Raw genomic sequence first — 20,986 nt, 5'->3', positions numbered from 1 at the left:
ATCCTTCCTGGGCCCAGGGTGGTGGTGGTGCACTGCTGTGGGTCACTTACTTGCAGCCCCTTGATGGAGAGTGAAGGTGCCCTTTGGACAGTTCACTTCCTTGGCAGTGCCAGCTGGACAGAACTTTCCCCTGGCACAGGCGACCCCAGGCTCGGCTGATCCTGAGGTGATAACAGACGCCCTTTAAAACGAAATGCTGTGCAACGGACTTCGAAACCTTTTCGATCCATAACAATCTTCCTCTCTCTTGCAGGAATTAAATAATGAAACAGTCTTAAGACCCATTTCCTGCACCGTGCGACATCTGTTGGAGGCACCGTTTCTAAAGACATGGTGAGACACGCAGTTCAAAACAATTAAGATAAATAAGTGTTTGCTGAAGAAGAGATGCTACAGTTTCATAAAACCTGTTTGAAACTGTGTGCAGTTAACAGCGCCTTCCAAAGCCTACGAGATTCATGTACAGTATATATTTCATAGCAGAATAGTTACATTCATTGATAGTTCTCCCTCTGGAGAAAGTTGTCCAAGTTGGAATTATACTGTGGATCAAAATCAAAGGTAAATGCTGTTCCTTTCTCACCCTAGTGTCACAATGTGCTATCCAATTCAGTTCTCCCTCCAGCTTGATTTTGCACATCGAAGAGACAATGTTTTGTTTCATCTAACATTAATCAGCTGCAATGTGTTTTAAAAGACCTAGTAACTTTAGCTGTTGTCGTGATCTTGTGGACAACTTGTACAGTGCCGAGCTTGTATAAGCCAGCAGCCCTATCACTCTGCAACTCACAACTGGCAGCCCACTGAAGCTCAGCAGGTGTGAGCCTGGTCAGTACCTGGATGGGAGACCTCCTGGGAAAAACTAAGGCTGCTGCTGGAAGTGGTGTTAGTGGAGCCAGCAGGGGGTGCTCACCCTGTGGTCCATGTGGGTCCTAATGCCCCAGTATAGTGACGGGGACACTATACTGTAAACAGGTGCCATCCTTCGGATGAGACGTAAAACCGAGGTCCTGACTCTCTGTGGTCATTAAAAATCCCAGGGAGTTTCTCGAAAAGAGTAGGGGTGTAACCCCGGTGTCCTGGCCAAATTTCCCATTGGCCCTTACCAATCATGGCCTCCTAATAATCCCCCTCTATGAATTGGCTTCATTACTCTGCTCTCCTCCCCACTGAGAGCTGATGTGTGGTGAGCGTTCTGGTGCACTATGGCTGCCGTTGCATCATCCAGGTGGGGCTGCACATTGGTGGTGGTGGAGGGGATCCCCATTACCTGTAAAGCGCTTTGAGTGGAGTGTCCAGAAAAGCACTATATAAGTGTAAGCAATTATTATTATTAATCCCAGACTCCTCGCTGCTCTTTGCCTCTGCGGTCCGTACCTTCGGGACAGAACCGGCCCTCAGCACACCTCTTGCAGGCCGCAAGGCTGGTCTGACCCAGGTGGCCCCCGAAGGTCCCGGCCGGACAGGGGCTGCCGTGGGGCGCAGCCGTTCGCTCCTCGCAGTAGTAACCCCGTGGGCAAATGAACTGCGACCCGGGACGCTGAGCTGTGCCCTCCAGGCAGTAAAAGCCTGGGGGCGCAGAAATCGTATTGGTGAGTTTCCTTTCTATTCAGAATACGTCTCCTGCTTCCCAAACGTACAGCAAAGTTTACAAAGCAATTGTAGCGATTCTTTTTAAAAAGGGATATGTAAAAATGCAAGGTTGGAGCTTTAAACACTCTTTGCACACTTTAAATGAAAATGCCTGTCACTGCTTTTAAAAGCTGCCTGTCTGTGTGAGGGGGTGGTTGCTGGTTGTCTTCCTTTTTAAGATTTAATGGCAATTTTTTTCCCTTGAAACTGTAGGAGTTGTTTCCATACTTTTTTTAAAAATTTTAACAGAAAACAAGGACACTTAGAAATTCGTTTTTCAGTGTGAATCTTTCCCATGAAATACTTTAAATCTCTTGAATCAGGACTGTCTAATCCAGTTTGGAACTTGACCAAGTATTACATACTGTAACTGACCAAGTATTACATCATTTAAAATAGATGGACTATGCATTTAAACTTTGCAAGTGCAGTGAATTCACCTCCCGTCAGTGAAATCGATGTATAGTAGGGTTACAGTACCTGCAGGACAGGGGGAGCAGTCTTTTTGCCTCTGAAGGCCCTCCTTGGCTCCATATGTCCCCGCTGGACAGGGGGCAGCCAGACCCCCAGCACAGTAATAGCCTGTGAAATATCAGACAGTATGAAGTCACTCACTGCAACTTCAGCATGACCATAAATGGGGCTGCAGAATTTCTTCCAGATATGTGTTTTTTTTCCAGCAACAGTAAATGAATAAAACTGAAATTAGAGATTCTCTTGCAGAATTTGTCGAGGATTGGATGCTCTAAAGGGTTTATAAAGTGCCGCATGCACTTGTTTTAATAGTGAGCGGAGGATGGAAATAATCGTTTCGGTATTTGATTCGGGGGAAATGGCAAGGGGAGGGCGAAGCAGGTCCGAGGGAAAATGGGTCGTCGGTGATCCCAGGCGGATCCGAGTCCGGATCCTACACGTCTCATCAGTCCTCACCCAGAGGGCAGAGCAAGCACGCTGGGCCCTCTCCGTCATTCCTGTACAGCCCAGGGAGGCAGGACTCAGGCGCCCATGATTTTGAGAGGCGTGGGTTGCGGCTTTCTGCCCGGGCACCTCCACAGGACGTCCCGTTGCAGGGCTGGCACTCTGTCTGCCCTGGGGCAGTTACGTGCAGCCCAGGGGGGCAAGGCAGGGGCCCTGGGGTGCCCTTGTGGGGGCAGTAAAATCCTGTGGGAGTGAAGAGGTTTTCAGACCCTGTTACAAAGAGAAGACTAGGGGAAAACAAAAGCTGTAAGAGGAAATCAGGCGTTCTAATGGCAGCTGTTAATCTTTGTGGCTCTTTGCTTTTTTTAACGAGTGTGGCTAGGGAGCTAACTTAAATACAAAATGTCTCTCGTATTACAAAATAATTAACCAGCGCCTTTAAAGGTAGTCCAAAATCATAGAAATGCTGAAACCACCACCACTGTAAGAAGTTCAGGTCCTCAGTTTACAAAACACTCCTGCATTAATCATGAAGTGCCGTTTACTTATTTATGTACAGAGCTCATTCAGCAAACTGTGTCCTTTGGTATGAATTGCAAGCACCAGGAGCTACAGTAATCCAACCCCCAGAAGCCTAATCCTTTGTGAAGCAGGATTTGTAAAAGCTGCACAGGGGGAAATCACTTATTCCAGTTTTCCTGACATTTATATGACATATGTTAAGCAAAGACTGGAACTCCGCCTCAATTTTCATTCCCTCCCCATTCCCGTCTGACATTTGTTTTAAAATGAAAAAGCATGCTGCATCAATTGTTTTTGCAGAACGTGAAATTAATAGCGTAGTGTCGCGATTGAAGGGCTTTAAACTCGTTGTAGTTTTTCTTGAAAATGATTTTTTTCAAGCAGCCATTTCTAAACAAATTGGTGGACATGGACAGACTATTCAAGGGTTTCAGAACATTATAATAATTCAAGTTTAAAAGTCATGACCTGCAAAAATACTTCGAGGCTCATGCAACGCAAGAAGCCTGACATAGATATGTTTCATTACATTTACTCATCCACATAATTGTGAATGGAAACCAATAGTTAAAATTCTTCTTGGTTTATTTAGTACCAGCTTGTGTCTACAATGATCTTTACTCTCTGTCACATGTTGCTGATGGAATAGCACAGCAGTAGCAATAGCAAGCTTGTATTATCATTAATGGTTTTAATCAAGATCACATGGCTGTGTTTTTGTCGTGCTTCACCTCGTTTATCCAGCATAACGTTTTAGACATGCGTAGATCACGAGCTGTAACTGTGCCAGTTCAAACAGAAGCAGATGCTTCCCAGACCTTTTTAAAAGGAAAGGTGCTGCAGACCTGCTTCACACTGGATTGTGCTTCTTTTGTGATGTGTAAAGCAAGCTTAGGAAAGCAGAGAAAAAGCTAGGACAAGTCAGAAAAAAACAGAATTATAGATCTTAAAAATGGTCCTACCTTTTTTTTAAAAAGGTGCCATCAAAAACTATTTTTAAGAAGACAAGAATGATTAATGGACTGCATTGTTTAAGATACAATACTGTTTTGCTAGGCTGTGTGTAGGAAAGCCGGTATTTGTTTTGGCAGTGCTAAAAACTATTGTGGCTTCAATCCCACAGATATAAACATATTCCTTTGCCTACAGAAGATCCTGTTAGATTTTGCACTGTGTGGCCAAAGTTAAAGGCTCGTCTTCATCAAATAGATTATAAGAAATAAGGCATAAGGAATGTGATATTTAGGTTTCATCTCATGGAAATTAGTCTATGGGGTCTGCTGTATGTACAATTTTTCATGTCAAACTTGGTTCCACTTTCATAAATTACTCTCCATGTCCACGTGGAATGAGTTAACAGATGAACCATCATCAAAGACCTCTGTGTTCTTCCGAAATTCAGTGTCTCTGCTGTAGCTACAGCATTGTCTTCCCCTGACAGTGGGGACAGACATGTAGTGACAATTCATGGTTGTTTCTCGTTGTTTTAAAGACAAGGGACAGCGCGTTGAGAGGGCTGCTTGCCTGCCGGACACTGCAGACAGAGGCCGCGGGTCACAGTGGAGTAGAAACCTTCAGGACAGTCAATGCAGCTGGTCTGGGAAGGGTCTGGCTCCTGCCCGGGTCCACAGCTCTAGAACCAGACAACAGGATCAGCACCCGCAACGCAAACCACCCAGTGTGCATCTCCCTATTACTATTACTGTACGAGTGTGCGATCCTATTACTGTACGAGTGTGCGTCTTGTACAGTTATGTCAAGAGCCCTATGCTCAACAAGGGATGGTACAGTTCAGGTGGGTAGCTGCGTCAGCATGCGTAGGCTGCAAAGGAACAAGTAATAGGTTTATTCCATGCTGAAAAAAAGAAGAAAGAGAACACAACGTTTCGGCCGTGGAGCCTTCTTCAGGTGTGAGAGAGACAGGACAGTAGGCAAAGGTAAAGTAGCGGGAGAACAAAGGTTGGGAGGGAGGAGGAGTGAGAGGCGGGAGCAGGGGACAGAAAGAGAGGCCAATCAAGAGGTGTGAAGTCAGAATGGGTGCAGAGAGGTGTGAAATGAAACTTCCAATGAATGGAGAAAATTTAAAAGAACAGTAGTCTGTCGTTAAGGGAAGGGAGAAGGTGTGATCCTAGCTGCAGAATAATTTTAGTTTCGGTGGTCTTTCTGATGTATGAGTTTGGAAAACCGTCTTTGAGAACACAGACGGAGAGATTAGAGTGGTCGTGGCCGTCAGAGGTGAAATGAGAAACAATGGGCTTGGAGAGATCTTTAATCTTTACAGCCCTGACGTGTTCTCTGAAACGGTCTCCGAGTCTCCTTCCTGTTTCTCCAATGTAGATGGCTGGGCATTTACTGCAAGAGATACAGTAAATAAGGTTGCTGGAGGTACAAGATGCTGTCTGGGTGATCCGGAATTGTCCTGAGGGGCCTTGAATGAGTGTGGTGGTGGCTGTGTATTTGCAGGTGATACAGCGAGCTCTGTTGCAAGGGAAAGTGCCTGGTGTGGATGGTTGTTGAGGGCGGTCAAGGGAGCTGTGAACAAGGAGGTTACGCAGATTAGGTGGTCGGCGATATGAGATGATAGGGCGATCAGAAAAGAGGGCCCCAATGGAGGGATCATCCTGTAGGATGGAAAAGTTGTGGTTAATGGTCCTGGGGATAGGAAGTGTGTTAGGGTGGTAAGGAAGCACCAGAGGAATGCGGTTGTTACGGCGGGAGTTCCTGATCGGGTTGATGGTCCGGGGGGTGTTTTTGGCTCGGGCAAGGGCCCTGTCAATCACACTGCTGGGGTATCCTCTGTTGATGAAAAATGAGTACATTTCGAGGGCTTGGTTCTCGAAGTCGATGTCGTCGCTGCATAATCGTCATAACCTAAGGAACTGTGAAAAAGGAAGAGAGTTTTTAGTGTGGTTGGGGTGAAATGAGCTGTACAGGAGGTAGTTGTGTGAATCCGTGGGTTTGTAATAAACTGAAGTGGACAGTCGGGGGTAGTTGATAGACAAGTGGATGTCTAGAAACGGAAGAGTAGTGGAAGATATGTTAATCGTATATTTGAGGGACGGGTGGAAGTTGGTGAAATGGTGCAGGAAGAACTCAAGCTGATCGTTGGAGCATGTGGCGGCACCGACGCAGTCATCAATATATCGTTTGTAGAGGTCAGGGACCTCTACAGGACAGGGATGGTACAGTACATTGTACAGTGCCTTTGTCCATGAAAAAGTACAGAAAGAAAGTACAAAAAGTACAAAAAACGGCTCTATTAAAACGGCTCTATTAAAACTGTACGTTTAGGGTAATTCTGGGACAAAGTCTGTGTTCCAGTGTGCTATGTGAAGGTACAGGCTGGTGAGGTACCTTCATGGTGAGAAACGCTAATAGCACACACTGGGGCAGAGCAGTGGCTCTGTGGCTAAGGCTCTATGCCTGTGGCTGGAAGGTTGCTGGTTCAAATCCCGCAGCTGGCAGAGAAATCCTACTCCGTTGGGCCCCTGAGCAAGGCCCTTAACCCCAACTGCTCCAGGGGTGCCGTACAATCTCTGACCCCAGGCTCTCTCCCTGTCTGTGTGTCTCATGGAGAACAAGCTGGGGTCTGTGAAAAGACAAATTCCTAATGCAAGAAATTGTATAGGGTTAATAAACTGATGTTATTATTATGATCAAGGCATGCATTTCCTTTACAACCGCTGCCGTTTCCTTCCCTAGAATAGTCGCACAGCTGTGAATAATTTCTTGGCATTGGACCCTAGCCAGAGAATTAAAATTGTTTTCAAGTAAACAGATGTCGGGATTGAACTGGCAGGAAAAAACAAAAACAGCCCCGAAAGCGAAGATTTCAGTTTCCAGTTCAGCACGTTACTTTACAGCAAACAAGCCACATTGTTGGTCATGGCCAGTCAAAACCATTTAGCCTGACCAGCCCTCACTGCCCCGAGATTCAATTTCAATGTTCTCTGTTTCTCCAGTAGGATTTGAACATAGAATGCAGCTGATGCTAACAGTGGAGAATTTCTCGAACACAAGACTATTTAAAAATGAATCTGCTGCACAGGAAGCATGTTTCACGTGTTGACAGTTTGAAGATGGAAAGTTTTCAGTTGAAAGGTTGCCAATATTTATCTTAAGGCTTGCAGGGGGTGTGGGGAGTTACGCTTTTGCAAGCATTGTTTTGCATTGGAGACGCATTTTCTGTAGAGATATTACGTAGGAAAATTCGTTTGAAAAGCTGCCTTGGTGAAGCGTCTGATGATGTGCCAGGACAATGGCATTGTTTTTTTTTTAATTAACCGAAGAAAACGATAAATGACAGAGTTTGGACTAGATGAAACGTCTGTATGGTTTAATATTGAATCATGAAGAGGCTGAGGTTTAAAAATCCTCAAAAGTGCAAAATGCCTTAAAGTTGAGGGAACTGGTAAGAGACTGACTTGAGTTAAATGTTATTTTCCATTGTATTACAACAATCTAAAATATATGAAACTGTTATGTTGTTTCTGTCTTGCTGTATGTTTCAATGTCAGGTCCAGCTATCAAACATATTCATACCAGTCTGTGGTTTTTCCCGTGAGTAATATATAACTGGTAAGAAAGGAAGTTTTTTTTTACAGGTCAGGATGGAAATTAATAATCACAGATGAGCCTTGACGTGTTCAACAACAATTTCCTCTCTGGATTAATGCAAGTTCTCTGCATTGTCGTGCGATGTGCTAAGAATTTTCTCTCTTAACTGTCTGTGCATTATGCCTCATTTGTCTTCTGCTGTGACTCTGGTTTTCCATAGGCTGCCTTTTCAAAAAGGCCACCCTATGAAAAAGACAGTCACAGCGGCTCAAGTTCTACCAATAGCCCTGAGCGCATTGTGCCACACATAAATTGTTGCCCTAGGATTGTAGCCTTGCAATATGTTTTATAGGAGGAAGCAATAATATAATCCAGGAGGTCATGTCATTTTTTTCACATCAGGGACATCAAGAAGCAACACAGATTGGACACTAAGCATCAGACGCATAATTAGTGAAAGTGAAATCTGTAATGTTTGCAATACAGGCTTGTATTGCAGGGTGATTACTTATGCTTAGGTAAGAGAATTTCTCTCTTCATTATTTGTTTATTGAGTGCTGCAGTTGTAGCCGACCATCTCATAAGAACACAAAAACGAGAGTCTGTTTCAGCTCAACCTCCTGCATCAGACAGAAAGGAGATTGATGGCAAAAGAGTCGATAATAACTTCCTGTTTACAGATTGGATTCATAAAGCAATATCTGGCATCTCGCTAATTATAAAAAGCATTGGTTTTGCAGCTGTGTGGTCTCAGCTTTGATAAAGAGAGACAGTACTTGTATTTTTTAAATATATGTATTTTTTAAAGTGATTTGGGCCCACTTTCAGCTGTCTCGAAAAAACAGTCTGATCAATCTGCCAGTTCTCGTCCTGGAGAGCAGAGAGCAGAGCCACAGTCCAGCAGGGTTTATACTGTAGGTCACCCTTAAATAATTATCTTTTAAGTGATTTTGTTCAATTAAGCTGTGCTTTTAAGTGCCTCAGCAGGTGATTCGTTCAATAAAGCAGTTCAAGGATTCATTGGAAATGAAAATCCCCTCAAACTCGAGCTCTCTCGCCTGGCCCTGCGCGACTTTACTGAAACAATTCAGTTACTAAATTTGATCAAAACATGTTCTGCATCTCTACAGAACCGAAGCTGTCAGGATGACTAATAAGCCCTGCTGGGCTGTGGCTCTCCAGCACCAGAGCTTGGACAGCCCAGGCGTGACTATGTGTGCAATAGTATTTCTATGTTTTATATTTGTGGGGATGGATGTGTCCTGTACCTCCTGGAGGTGTCCGTCGGGACAGACGAAGCCCTCGGGACAGGCCAGGCAGTGCAGGGTCCCCTCTGGAGAGTGCTGGCCGGGGGAGCAGGGCGTCTGCTGGCCAGTGTCCGGGTCGCAGGAGGCGCCGGCGGGGCAGGGCCTGCAGACGGCTCCCAGCTCAGTGCTCACAGAGCCGGGCGGACAAGGCTGCGCAAACACAGAAGAGCCAGCCCGCGTGAGGTTCTGGGGAACAGTTGCCTTTCCATGAGGCTTCCAGGTTCCTGCGCGCCGCTTTTTCTGTTCATACCAAGACTCTTTTAAAGAAGGTTCTGGGTTTTCAGTTTTCAAGTTCAGAAGAAGTTGGACTCGTGCAAAGCGTAATGTGTACTTGATGCAAATAATATGAGTCAATAATATTAATTGATGAATATTTTATACACGAAGGTCAATGAATCATTACTTTAATATGAATTTTAAAAATAAATATTAAATGTGTATTTAATAGACATTTAATTATTTTCAGTCATACTTAAAAATCTGAAATAATTTACGATGAAATAAGAATCTTGAAATAATAATCTGAGATGGCACAGTAGGAATAAACAAGAGTGAATGTTAATCACAATAAATTAGGTGGACTGTAAACCCCTGCTTGAAGAAATAAACTTTTTAAAGGTTTTTTAGATCTTATTACTGGATTTGTATTCAGTAGGTTTGATGTATCTGATGACAAGGCAGTCTCGGAGTTGTTACCGTTAAGATCTTGGGATCTTGGGAATCGGCACTTCCCAGCCCTCCGTACCTGTCAGCGCGGTAATCGCTGGAGTTAGGTTAGCGATTACCAGGATTGAGCGTCACATCTTGCCAGTAATGTTCCTCTCAGCCGTGACTGTGACTGTCAGATTTACATGAGCAGAGTGCATGTGTGGTCACTCCTGATAATGACTAAGTCACTTTCTGTTTCTAAAGCATAGATGACAATTACTCACCAGAAGCTTTTTGCCAAGGGGTAAAATTTCACAGTCCGGTTAGCAGTTCTAACTGTGCTTCTACATACTGTAGTCATACTGTATCTTTTTCAGCCTCTTACCTTACAGTGCTGGACAGCCTCTTTCCCTGGGTGGTAGTTGTAGGTACCAGGAGGGCATTTTCTGGGTGCAGATGTGTTTCCTGGGCAACTGCAAAAATTGTGCAAATTTATTTAAAAAAACACTACAGAAAATACATAATGCATTTCAGTACCCTCTTGATACTCTGGTTGTGGCTGTGTGATTGTACGTACAATGTGATCAGAATGTCGATGAATTCCTATTCTTTACATGCAGATATTGAATATGCTGCCTAGAGACATGATAAGCTGTGAGGAGAATTTCCATTCTTAAAAAACAGTGATTAAGTATGAACTACAGAATACAAAACATTAAAAAAAACAAAAAGTGGTGTAAATGAAAAGTCTGCCCACACACAAAAGTACTTTGAGTTATAATTTGCTGTCTTTTGGCAACAGTGACAACACAAAGTTTTTACATATTTCTGGTTTGGCATTGCACTGTATGTCTGCTTGTATCAAATACCACATCGATGTGTGTGGTTTAAAACATCTCCAAAATATTCCCCTGCAGTACATTAATGCTCTGTATTTTATATTAAGGTATTTAATTATATCCTAGTAACACTTTAGGAGGTCTGAGCTGTCTCCTAGTAATTATTTGCAGATGAGGCTCCCTGTTTACATCTCTGTCACTATCCGGTCTTCATCTCTCCTGTGTGAAAGCTCAGCCCATGCACAAGTCTTTTCCTCTCAAGACTATACCAGCCATGCCTGCTTTTGTGCTACAGGAATGATTAATTGCATAAGCAGAAGCTCAGTGAGCTGCTGTGTCATGTTGTTATGCTGTATTCGCTCCTGGGAAGGGAAGTCTGATTACTGGCTGTAGTCAATAAATGTTCATGGATTTAGTCAAAACGGGCTCTTAAGAACTTACTAAAAGCCGACCGGACACTCCAGACAGTTCCCAGATGTGAAGTAGGAGCCTCCCGGACAGGTGATGAGACAGTGTTTTTCGCAGCTGAAATCGCGGACCAGGGTCTGAGCTAAGAATCCTGTTCATGAAAGAGATCGAAACTTATTTAGCAGTCACCTGAAGAATGGGAACATGGCCATGAGGAAGAGGAAGAGAAAGCAAATGATCACAAACAGATGATTAGAAGAAACAATGATACCCAGACCCTATGACTTGATGTTTCTCCACTAAAGACTCTGGAACTCAGCATCACCAGAATTTTTACTTTGTTCCTACACTCGACTTTTTTTTGCTACTGGGAAACTGGGCAGCCTATCTTTCAGGACTCAAGTTCACCCGGTCTCTGTAAGTACACCTTAATATACACCACATGCTAATGAGACAGCACCAACATCTGAGCAGAGGATTTAACATTGGAATAATAAGAACTTTTATTTATAAAGCTCCTTTCCAAACCCAAGGATGCTGAACATCATGAAAAAAAGAAAAACAATAAATGTAAATGAAGAAAAGGAAAAAAAACAGGAGCACACAGGTATTTACAGATTGACTGTAGGCAATCAGACACAGACCTTGGTGAAAAGATAAGTTTTCAGTTTAGATTTGAAGAGAGTTAAAGAAGTTGTCTCTCGTATAGTCTGAGGAAGGTCATTCCACAACACTGGAGCAGCTACAGAGAGGTCACCAAAAGTCCAAGATTCAGTCCTGGGGACAGTGAAAAGAGAACCAGCCTCAACTGAACAGAGTCTACAGCGGGGAGCGTAAACATGGAGGAGTTCAGAGATGTATAATGGAGCCAGATTGCTCAGAGCCTTGAAAGTCAGTAACAAGATCTTGTATTGAATATGTGACTTTATAGGCAACCAGTGTAGAGACTTGAGTGTAGGAGTGATATACTGTCAGGGTCTGGTGTGAGCTAGCTGCAGAGTTTTGAACATATTGCAACGTTTTGAGAGGAGAGACTTAGGGAGCCCATAGAGTAAAGAGTGGGAGAAATCGAGCCTTGATGTTAATAACCATCAAGGGAATAAATCAAGGACCTTTCTTTCACTTGTGGCATGCAACAGGAAGAAACAGCACAGCTTCTGCTCTGTTTTATTTCCCTTTGCCATAGCCCGGCTCAACATTCCCACTGGCTATACCTCTAAGAGCCTAAGTCCTCCCTGCTCTACCAGGTGCACTGTGAGCGCTGCACTGCTGCAGACGCACTCTTGCAGGGAAACTGGTCGTGCAATTCTACGGCCGCTCACCTGAAATCAGGAGCTGGAGCATCCACAGCGACTTAAACCACTGGCCTGCCACCCTGGGTGTCCCCCCCAAAAAATTCCTTGATGCGCACATTCCGGATCTTGCACTGTCTTCCCACTTCATGACGACCTTGCAGTAGCGCGGCGTTCTCAGTAACGGTTTGACAAGCACCTGCCCGGCTCAGGGTCTGATTGACGGTCAGGTTAGGAGGAAAGGGAAAGAGGGGATGGAAGAGCCAGAGAAACTGACACCCCAATCATTGAAAGTGACATTTAAGCTCCCCTGCAACGTGATAGCGCTGGTGACAGCGGAGCCAGCGGAGGCTTCCAGGTGTGATCTTCCAGGATTAGCATAGCTGGGGATTTCAGGTGTTGTGTTCGGCTTTGTAAGTCAAGTAGAGAGCCCACATCATCTCAACGGCTTTTTTGTTCTCGTTTTCCGTTCCTGTAGTCAAAATAATTCTGGGAGAAATGGGGGAACTTCTTGTACGGTCTGAAAAGTCCTTCCCCCAGCTCACCACCCCTCTGAAAATTCAAGACATTTCTTCTCCCGTTGTCCTCTTTCTGAAAGATATCGAAAATGTATTTAGCAGTCACCTGAGGAATGGGAAGATGGCGATGGGGAGGAGAAAGGGTCACGGGGGAGCTGGAGCCTATCCCAGCAAGCAAGGGGCACAAGGCAGTCCAGCCTGGACCGGACGCCAGTCCAATCACAGAGCAGACAGACACACTCACACCTGGGAGAACTTTCCCAGAAGCCTACCTGTATGTGTCTGGGCTGTGGGATAAAAAACGGAAAAAAAATGAACATGAAAAGAACATGCAAACTCCACACAGACAGCACCCCAGGTTTCAGCGATGGGGGGCGGCAATGCACACTACTGCCCTGCCTGATAAAATGAGCACAAATATGCCAAAAAAAAATAAAAATGACAGAAAATAAATACAGTACTGCTTGTTATAAAAGAGAATATTATTAATATTATTTAAGTTTTTGCACAAATAGTGAGCGCAGACGTCTACAGGAAGATATTGATGAAGTGAGAGAGATACAATGGGCAGCATACAGGAAAACACACGCTTGAATCTTCAGTTAAAATTCTGAGAAAGTTCTGGAAGCTGCCAGAACACCTCTCAGGCAAGCCTGTCCTGACAACACTAAAGCTACTTCAGTATCTCTTCATGCTCATTTTCTTTCTCAGTTTACCTAGGAGCAGAGGCAAAGTCATGTGAAATGGGAAAAAAAAAACTTCAGAAGAAAAAGCACAGTGCTCAGGTTCTCTTGACAACATCACTGCACATTATAACTACAAGGTTTTAGAAACAAAAAAAAACTGGGTACTGATGAACTTGCTTTGTTTCTGGTATTTTAACATGCAGGAGACTGCCATAGAGGTGTGTTTTAAGGTGTAATTTTCGAGATGAGGAAATTTGTCTCAAACAGAAAATGGTAATTTTCTAATATTACAGGCCTAGCAGGTCACACAGGCCCAGACATGTTTTGTGTGGTAGAAGTCTAGGTGGAAGTCTTCGTGTCGAGACATGCCAGCTAGATTAAAAGCCAATCTCAAATTGAAATATGAGAAACTGCAGATCTTATTTTTCTCTCCGTGAAGAAGCAAGCAGTGGTGTGTTCTGAAAAAAGGAATGTGTGGATGGTGCAGTCTGTTGCAAGCTTTTGCTGCTGTTGGAAATTTGTCATATTTGTCAATTTTATAGCTGAGTGGCTTTCTTTTTAAAGAAGCAGCTTCTCATAACCCATGGAAATGAGTAAGTGGAAATGTATGAAAACAAGAGATCTTGCCAAAGCCTTAAAAGCGGTCAAGTGACTGACAGTGATCTCAGCTGAAAAGAATTCACTTATTTTTACAAGGAATTTGACGAAACTGTAACATACGGCACTCCTGAAATGTGGAACTAAATCCTATCTGATTGTCCAGTGTTTTTGACACTAATTGCATTGACAGCACCCAACATTTTCTTCTAGCACAGAGAAGAACATGATTTGGCTCCTTCTGAGAGTGTTGCTGGTGTGCCTTTGTCTTCTTTCAGTCAGAGGTGAGTAACTGCAGTCAGGGCACAGCTTCTGCTGATAACTGGCAGCACGAAAATAACTAAGGCACTGGGCTATTATCAGAGACGCGTATGGTAATTTCTAATTGAGTACTTGGGTGGTCTTTAAAGAATTTGAACCCTGAGGAGCAGATGAAAAGGACATGATATGAGTGTGAAAATCAGCAAATGAAATTGCATGTGTTGATTAGTGATTTTATTTCGTAGAGCTGTCTCAGTAGAGTGTTCTTTCAGACCGAGTGTAAGAGATCTCACCGCCTGTATTAAAATCCCTTCACCTTGTCACTTCCTATGTCCTATCCATACAGTGTTGTGTTTCTTTTCTCATCTGTAGTTTTGTATCTGTTAAAGTAAAACAGGGGGTATTTCAGAAGGGACCAACAAGTGGTTCTTTGGGGTTCTGAGGCTCCTTGGTAAAAAACTCCATCTCGCTGTACAGCTCCCTCACCTTCCTGTCTTTGCAAAAGTTATTTAGTTAGAGGGAAAAAAAAACAGATCCCTGACACATTAAAATGAGCACCATAAATAATGGATTGGTCAGCCTCAGCACTTTTTTTCCTGCCTGCATCTTTTTTGTCCCCACACCATGTACAAGAGCGAGCCAAGCCAGATTCTGCCGTGTTTGTGAGTGCTCTGTTTGGTGTTTAGCATTGTCATGCAATGCTTTTGTAGCTCATTGTAAAATGTCTTGGCTGTGACACAGACAATACAGCAGGAGCACACAGCTAACAGAAGTAAAAAGGGCATTAGTGGGATTTCACCCCTTTTTATAAATTTAATGTTCTAATAGATGTGTTGTATCTTATTAATATGTATTGTATGTAATATGTATGATATGGCCAGCATCTATATCATGCTGTAGCTCAAAACTGGCAGCCCACTGAAGCTAAGCAGGTGTGAGCCTGGCCAGTACCTGGAAGTGGTGTTAGTGGGACCAATAGGGGGTTCTCACACTACGGTCTGTGTGGGCCATGATGCCCCAGTATAGTGACGGGGACACTATGCTGTTAAAATGCCGCCATCCTTCAGATGAGACGTAAAATCTAACTGACTCTCCAGGAGAATCCTGACTCTCCATGGTCATGAAACATCCCAGGGAGTTTCTTAAAAAAAAGTAGGAGTGCTACCCAGGTGTCTTGGCAAAATTGCCCCCTGGCTTGGATTCCTAATCTATGAATTTGCTTCATCACTCTGTTCTCCTCCCCACCGAGAGCTGGTGTGTGGTGAGAGTACTGGAGCATCATCCAGGTGGGGCTGCACACTGGTGGTGGTGGAGGGGAGCCCCATTACCCATAAAGCGCTGTCAGTGAAGGGTCCAGAAGAGTGCTATATAAGGGTGAGGGTTATATTAAATCCCCATGACCTGCTTGAAACTCACAGAAATTAAAATGGAGCAGAATCCAAGAACTGAGCAAAAGTGTGATATGGCTTTCTGTTTTGCTTCCAGGGAAGGGCAATGGCCGTGTTCAGTCAGCTGTGGGGCGGAGGGAAGAGCTGCCCTGCGATTACTCCTTTGAAGACCAAGGTGCCATCGCCGAGCTGTCTCTGCAGTGGAGGAGTCCTGCCTACACCATGCTGTGCCGCTACATCAAGCACAAGTCGTTTAGAAACTGCACACCAGGGTACTCGCTTGACTATAAGCCTGGCCGGATCAGACTAATCATTGAAAATGTCAGAGGGGAGGATTTTGGAAACCACACCTGCTCAGTGAGCAAACAGCATGAATACTCTGATTTCATCATTCAACTTTCCCGCATGGCAAGTGAGTGCCGACTGTACCTTTGTAAACCTATTGCTGTACTGTGATCTGGCATCTGGGCAATTTCCATCACAGGATCAACCTTTCAGTGTGGTTCCTTAATACTGTACATGACTGAGTTTTTAAAAATTCACAATACCTCGTGTCTACGAAAGTACACCAAATGATGACTCAAAAGTTACTATTCTTTCTCACGCTTTTCAGAAAATAGAGCCTGGGGCAAGAATTTGCTTTGGTTCAGTTACAGTAGGCAAGCTGACTTCCCTAAAATTCACTGTACTTTGAATGTACTTTCTGAGCACAGCATTGTATAGTATGAACTTGTGCGTTTTCTTTTCTTTGATGTGTAGGAATTCTTATGCCCAGTGAAGATAATAAAAATGGGGTAAATCCAGGTAGGATTTTTCTTTCTTCTTTTGTGGTGAGCGGTCGTGGGTTTAAACATGGTGTGCGTATGGATGCATTTTCTTCAGATACTATGGGAGGCAAAGTACTCTTTGTCCAGTATCTGTACTATTTCAATTACTTTCTTGCTTTAGTCACTCTTGCTGTTGCTGTGGACCAGAGATCCCAATCCATTTATTTTTATAGGGCAATTGGGGTGACCTGTTTAAAGATTAGGAACATTTGTTTAAGCAATCGAACAAATCAAACAAGCAAGGTTTCAACGGGAGAGAACACTAGTCCTTGCAGGTTGAAAGATATTCTCGTTTTTGTTCCACATTAGATCAGCTTTAATTGAACACATCACTTGTTTAATCCATGTTAGTGAAATTGTTACAGGTGACCTCTTAATCCTGCTGGATTGGTCTCCCCAGGCCTGGGCTGGCCCTGCTGCAGCCCAGTATCTCTCCGTCGTGGTCCTGGTAGGCCCATATGAAACCCTCCACTGCAGGAGTGTTGTTGCAACGAGATTTGACAAACAGGACACTGTCGGTTCTTAACCGGTGGCTAATCACTGGTGTGTTCTACCTGGTAGAGACTCCTACTATCCAATGTCTTTAAGAGGCAGAAAAAAGGTTTTGCTCATCTACAGATCAATTAGACTGGCACAATCCTAGCCAGGACAAAAACGAGTAGACAAAGGAGTTCACCAAGGCCACCATGAAAAGCACTGGCTTTGCTCAGTCAACTTACAAAGGTAATTTGTGTTGAAGATCTCGTTAGATGTGCTTCTCAGAACTCCTCTTGCCTCATGGTGTTTCTTTTCCATCCCCAGCACACACAGTCATCGCTCTGATCCTCTTCAGCTGCCTGCTGAGCGCTCTGACAGCGCACCTCTGTAGATGAAGAGGCAGAAGGGCCTTCTGGACGTGAGAAAATGAATGCGGCGCAACTTACATCTCACTGTTTTGCTCCTGGAAAATAAATTCAAAATGCCTCTGAAATCGCCACTGTGCTACGCACCTGGACAACACGGAAATGTTGTGTTTTTGTTCTTTTTTAAGAATAAAAAGCGAGTTGTGGACTTTCATAGGGGTAGTGGTGATCTGCCACCACTTGTCATTAATGGCCAGTCTGTGGAGAGAGTGGACACCTTCAAGTGTCTTGGCCTGACCATCTGCCCCTCACTGAAGTGGGAAGTTACTATCAGCAGGAAGTTACTATCGTCATGAAGAAAGGCCTTCAGAGGCTGGACTCCCTATAACCACAGTTAATCAGGAAGCAATGACTCAGTTCTGTAGAATACTGTATGTGTTTTGTTCATTTTGTTGTTTTTATCTGTGCTGCACTGGGGCACATTCCAAATAACTTTGGAATTAGAGAAATGAATCAAAATAAAAGGCTCTATAAATTGTCAATTTGTATGTTCAACATACCCAAACTGCAACATGTTGGGTGCCTATATGGAGCAAATCTCCCTTTAATTTAATTAGGTTTTCTTTTGCAGTATTTTAAACTAACGATCATGTTTAAAAGACCAAACAGAGCCTGTCCATTAAATTTCGTTCGAGCACTGTGGTGTTTGTTTTAATCAAGCTTTTAATTCTGTTATTTTATGGTCTTACAATGTAAATTAATTACATTCTGCTTTTTTTGGCTGTTGTTTTACCATGAAATGATGTGTCATGAGAAGTAAAATAAAATAAAGAATAAATAAAAAATAAAATAGGTTATTATGAATGCAGCAGTTAAGGAGAAGATAATCCAATTACCCTGAATGACAAAACAATAGTATGTTAAGAAATAAGAATAAAATAACAGGTGTTGCTGCAGAGGAGCTGGGGAGCAGGCGAGTTGCCATTAGGTGGTTGGTATTGGATGACAATTTAAGAAAACAAGCGATTGAGGAGACAGAAACTAAACACTACACTTCCTCAACTTCAGAGGCAGAAAGGACAGAAACACGTCATCTCAAACATACAGGGTTACATGTATGAATTGCATGAGGTTACACTGGAGACTGATTCCTAAGAAAACGTTGGGGGAAAAAAAGCATTTGGCACTAACAATGTGGTATTTATAAATAAATCTTTTGTCCTGTAGCTCTCATTTCTGTTCAAGAAGAGCAGGCACTTGGGGGAGACTTTAGCCCAGACTTGAGCTCTCAGGAAATGCAGAGTCATCATATTAGAGCTCCACTGTGTAATCCCAGGGATACAGTTACAGTGATGATGTCTGCTGCAGGATAGGACTGAGCACTTATCTCGTCTTGCTATGTGATAATACACTTAAATGGCATAGAACACATTTTCCAAACTTTTTCTTGGGTATTGTTACAAATTTTCATTCTGTACTATTATCATTACCAATAATTCTAATTTTGTGTACAATAAAAGCATTTTGTTGCACTTATGCATAAGACAAACTGAACTCTGAGTAAAACTGCCCTTCACGCTCTGTATTGAGTACAGTCATGGTCAGGAACATGTTAACATTTGTTCAAATGACAGAACCAAATTTAAGAGCTAGACAAGGCATTGCTAGACTACTGTATGTCTTTATGAGGTACAGTTGTTGAAATAACCTTTCCTTCCCATTTAAAACTTAAGAAAAGAAACTTTATGGACTTTCCTGGAGCTTGTTGTGATCCTGATGAGTGGAATGTTTTTTCTTCATCTGAATCTAAAATTAAATATCAAATTTTACAAGTCGCATGACTGAATCATTATTCCAAAGCAATCCAAATTCTTAATTTAGGTTTTACATACAAGTGAAAGAGATCATAGCAGTTTGGTTTTCTTGTTTCCTGGAAGAAAATAGAAACACATTGTGAAGATAAAATCTGCCTTGGTTCTCAGATGAGGTAACCGTTTTTCCTGTAAGAGGAAGGCAATCAGATTTTAGTTAAATTGCACTCAAAATCTCTTTCTCAAGCACATTGCTGTTCTAGAACTAGTGGCTACGTTTGTTTCTTCAGGTTTGATGAACAGTGTTTATCGAGTATGTCACAAAGACAGAGCTGGAGGTGAGGAACTGAGAGGTTTTCATTTAAGGGTCCTAGGAAGAGTTTAAAAGAGACGGTTGAAGATCATGAGGTTGCGTCAGGGTGTTGTGTGTGTGAAAAAACCAGGCCAAACACTGTTGCTAAACTAGGTGAGGGAAGATGTAACGCACACTTTACATGTGCAGGCAGCATCAGATGTTTCCTCCTGACATACACCACACTGTGCCCTCCTTTTGTTCCTGTTTAATGGCTGAGATGCAAGTCTGTCGCGTCTCTGTGTTTCAGCTCTCTGGTGTTTGTGGACCCAGCAGGCTGCTTCTGCAAGCAAAGGGAAAAGAGCAGTGTGCTCGATTGTAGCTTCCAGGCCAACCTGAGCCTCATCCCTCTACACTTCATCTGTGCCTTGAAAATCCATCTACAAAAGTCCAGCTGAGATCTACAACTCCAGTGCTAATTGATGGCTTAAATGAATCTGCATGCTTATTTATGCTTTGGTTTGTTTGTTTCTGACCTTCAGAAATATTCACTTCAGACTTACTGATACCAGCAAATTCAGCTTGGCAGAACGTGACGCTGCCCCCACTGCGACATCCTCGCCAATATTTCTGACTAAACGGTTCTTAACAGGTGATATACAGTGGTGTGAAAAAGTGTTTGCCCCCTTCCTGATTTCTTATTTTTTTTGCATGTTTGTCACACTGAAATGTTTCAGATCAAACAAATTGAAATATTAGACAAAGATAACACAAGTAAACACAAAATGCAGTTTTTAAATGAAGGTTTTTATTATTAAGGGGAAAAAAAATCCAAACCTACATGGCCCTGTGTGAAAAAGTGATTGCCCCCTAAATCTAATAACTGGTTGGGCCACCGTTAGCAGCAACAACTGCAATCAAGCGTTTGCGATAACTGGCAATGAGTCTTTTACAGTGCTGTGGAGGAATTTTGGCCCACTCATCTTTGCAGAATTGTTGTAATTCAGCCACATTGGAGGGTTTTCGAGCCTTAACCGCTTTTTTAAGGTCATGCCACAACATCTCAATCGAATTCAGGTCAGGACTTTGACTAGGCCACTCCAAAGTCTTCATTTTGTTTTTCTTAAGCCATTCAGAGGTGGACTTGCTGGTGTGTTTTGGATCATTGTCCTGCTGCAGAACCCAGGTGCGCTTCAGCTTGAGGTCACGAACAGATGGCCGGACATTCTCCTTCAGGATTTTTTGGTAGACAGCAGAATTCATGGTTCCATTTACCACAGCAAGTCTTCCAGGTCCTGAAGCAGCAAAACAGCCCCAGACCATCACACTACCACCACCATATTTTACTTTTGGTATGATGTTCCTTTTCTGAAATGCTGTGTTACTTTTACGCCAGATATAATGGGACACACACCTTCCAAAAAGTTCAACTTTTGTCTCGTCAGTCCACAGAGTATTTTCCCAAAAGTCTTGGGGATCATCAAGATGTTTTCTGGCAAAACTGAGACGAGCCTTTATGTTCTTTTTGCTCAGCAGTGGTTTTCGTCTTAGAACTCTGCCATGCAGGCCATTTTTGCCCAGTCTCTTTCTTATGGTGGAGTCATGAACACTGACCTTAACTGAGGCAAGTGAAGCCTGCAG

At 43.3% G+C, this 20,986-nt stretch overlaps 2 protein-coding genes across 3 annotated transcripts in view; one reads left to right on the top strand and one right to left on the bottom strand.

Annotated features, from left to right (window-relative positions):
- LOC148816733 (uncharacterized) overlaps window positions 1-12,244 on the bottom strand; it is an 80,949-nt gene extending 68,705 nt beyond the window's left edge. Inside the window, exons 1-9 of the mRNA XM_088939458.1 lie at window positions 12,154-12,244; window positions 10,865-10,982; window positions 9,970-10,057; window positions 8,763-9,086; window positions 4,597-4,705; window positions 2,563-2,793; window positions 2,113-2,214; window positions 1,378-1,569; window positions 51-161 (exon numbers count right to left, since the gene is read on the bottom strand). Coding sequence (XP_088795584.1) covers window positions 51-161; window positions 1,378-1,569; window positions 2,113-2,214; window positions 2,563-2,793; window positions 4,597-4,705; window positions 8,763-9,086; window positions 9,970-10,057; window positions 10,865-10,982; window positions 12,154-12,244 — 1,366 coding nt within the window. The remainder of the gene's footprint in view (window positions 1-50; window positions 162-1,377; window positions 1,570-2,112; window positions 2,215-2,562; window positions 2,794-4,596; window positions 4,706-8,762; window positions 9,087-9,969; window positions 10,058-10,864; window positions 10,983-12,153) is intronic.
- LOC148816732 (uncharacterized) lies at window positions 7,231-18,092 on the top strand. 2 transcript variants are annotated; one of them, XM_088940096.1, is made up of 5 exons: window positions 7,231-7,483; window positions 14,138-14,208; window positions 15,671-15,985; window positions 16,333-16,377; window positions 17,202-18,092. In XM_088940096.1, exons 2-5 carry the CDS (start codon window positions 14,151-14,153, stop codon window positions 17,270-17,272), a joined length of 489 nt encoding a protein of 162 aa, XP_088796222.1. In that variant the 5' UTR covers window positions 7,231-7,483; window positions 14,138-14,150; the 3' UTR covers window positions 17,273-18,092. The 2 variants fall into 2 exon arrangements, 1 of the variants encoding a protein (XP_088796222.1); XR_016094710.1 differs by lacking the exon at window positions 7,231-7,483 and adding an exon at window positions 13,362-13,920.
- Window positions 18,093-20,986: the final 2,894 nt, after the last annotated feature.

Source organism: Atractosteus spatula, chromosome 22 (genome assembly GCF_055471065.1).
Source record: "Atractosteus spatula isolate fAtrSpa1 chromosome 22, fAtrSpa1.hap1, whole genome shotgun sequence".
Taxonomy (NCBI): domain Eukaryota; kingdom Metazoa; phylum Chordata; class Actinopteri; order Semionotiformes; family Lepisosteidae; genus Atractosteus; species Atractosteus spatula.
The sequence above is the reverse complement of the archived record's forward strand: the minus strand, read 5'-3'. Positions and strand labels throughout refer to the sequence as shown.

Excerpts from the sequence above, each read along its gene's own strand:
- LOC148816732 (XM_088940096.1), top strand. The coding sequence starts at position 14,151 with ATGATTTGGCTCCTTCTGAGAGTGTTGCTGGTGTGCCTTTGTCTTCTT. Across the intron at positions 14,209-15,670 it reads TTGTCTTCTTTCAGTCAGAG|GGAAGGGCAATGGCCGTGTT; the intron begins GTGAGTAACTGC and ends TTTTGCTTCCAG. Across the intron at positions 16,378-17,201 it reads TAAAAATGGGGTAAATCCAG|CACACACAGTCATCGCTCTG; the intron begins GTAGGATTTTTC and ends TTCCATCCCCAG.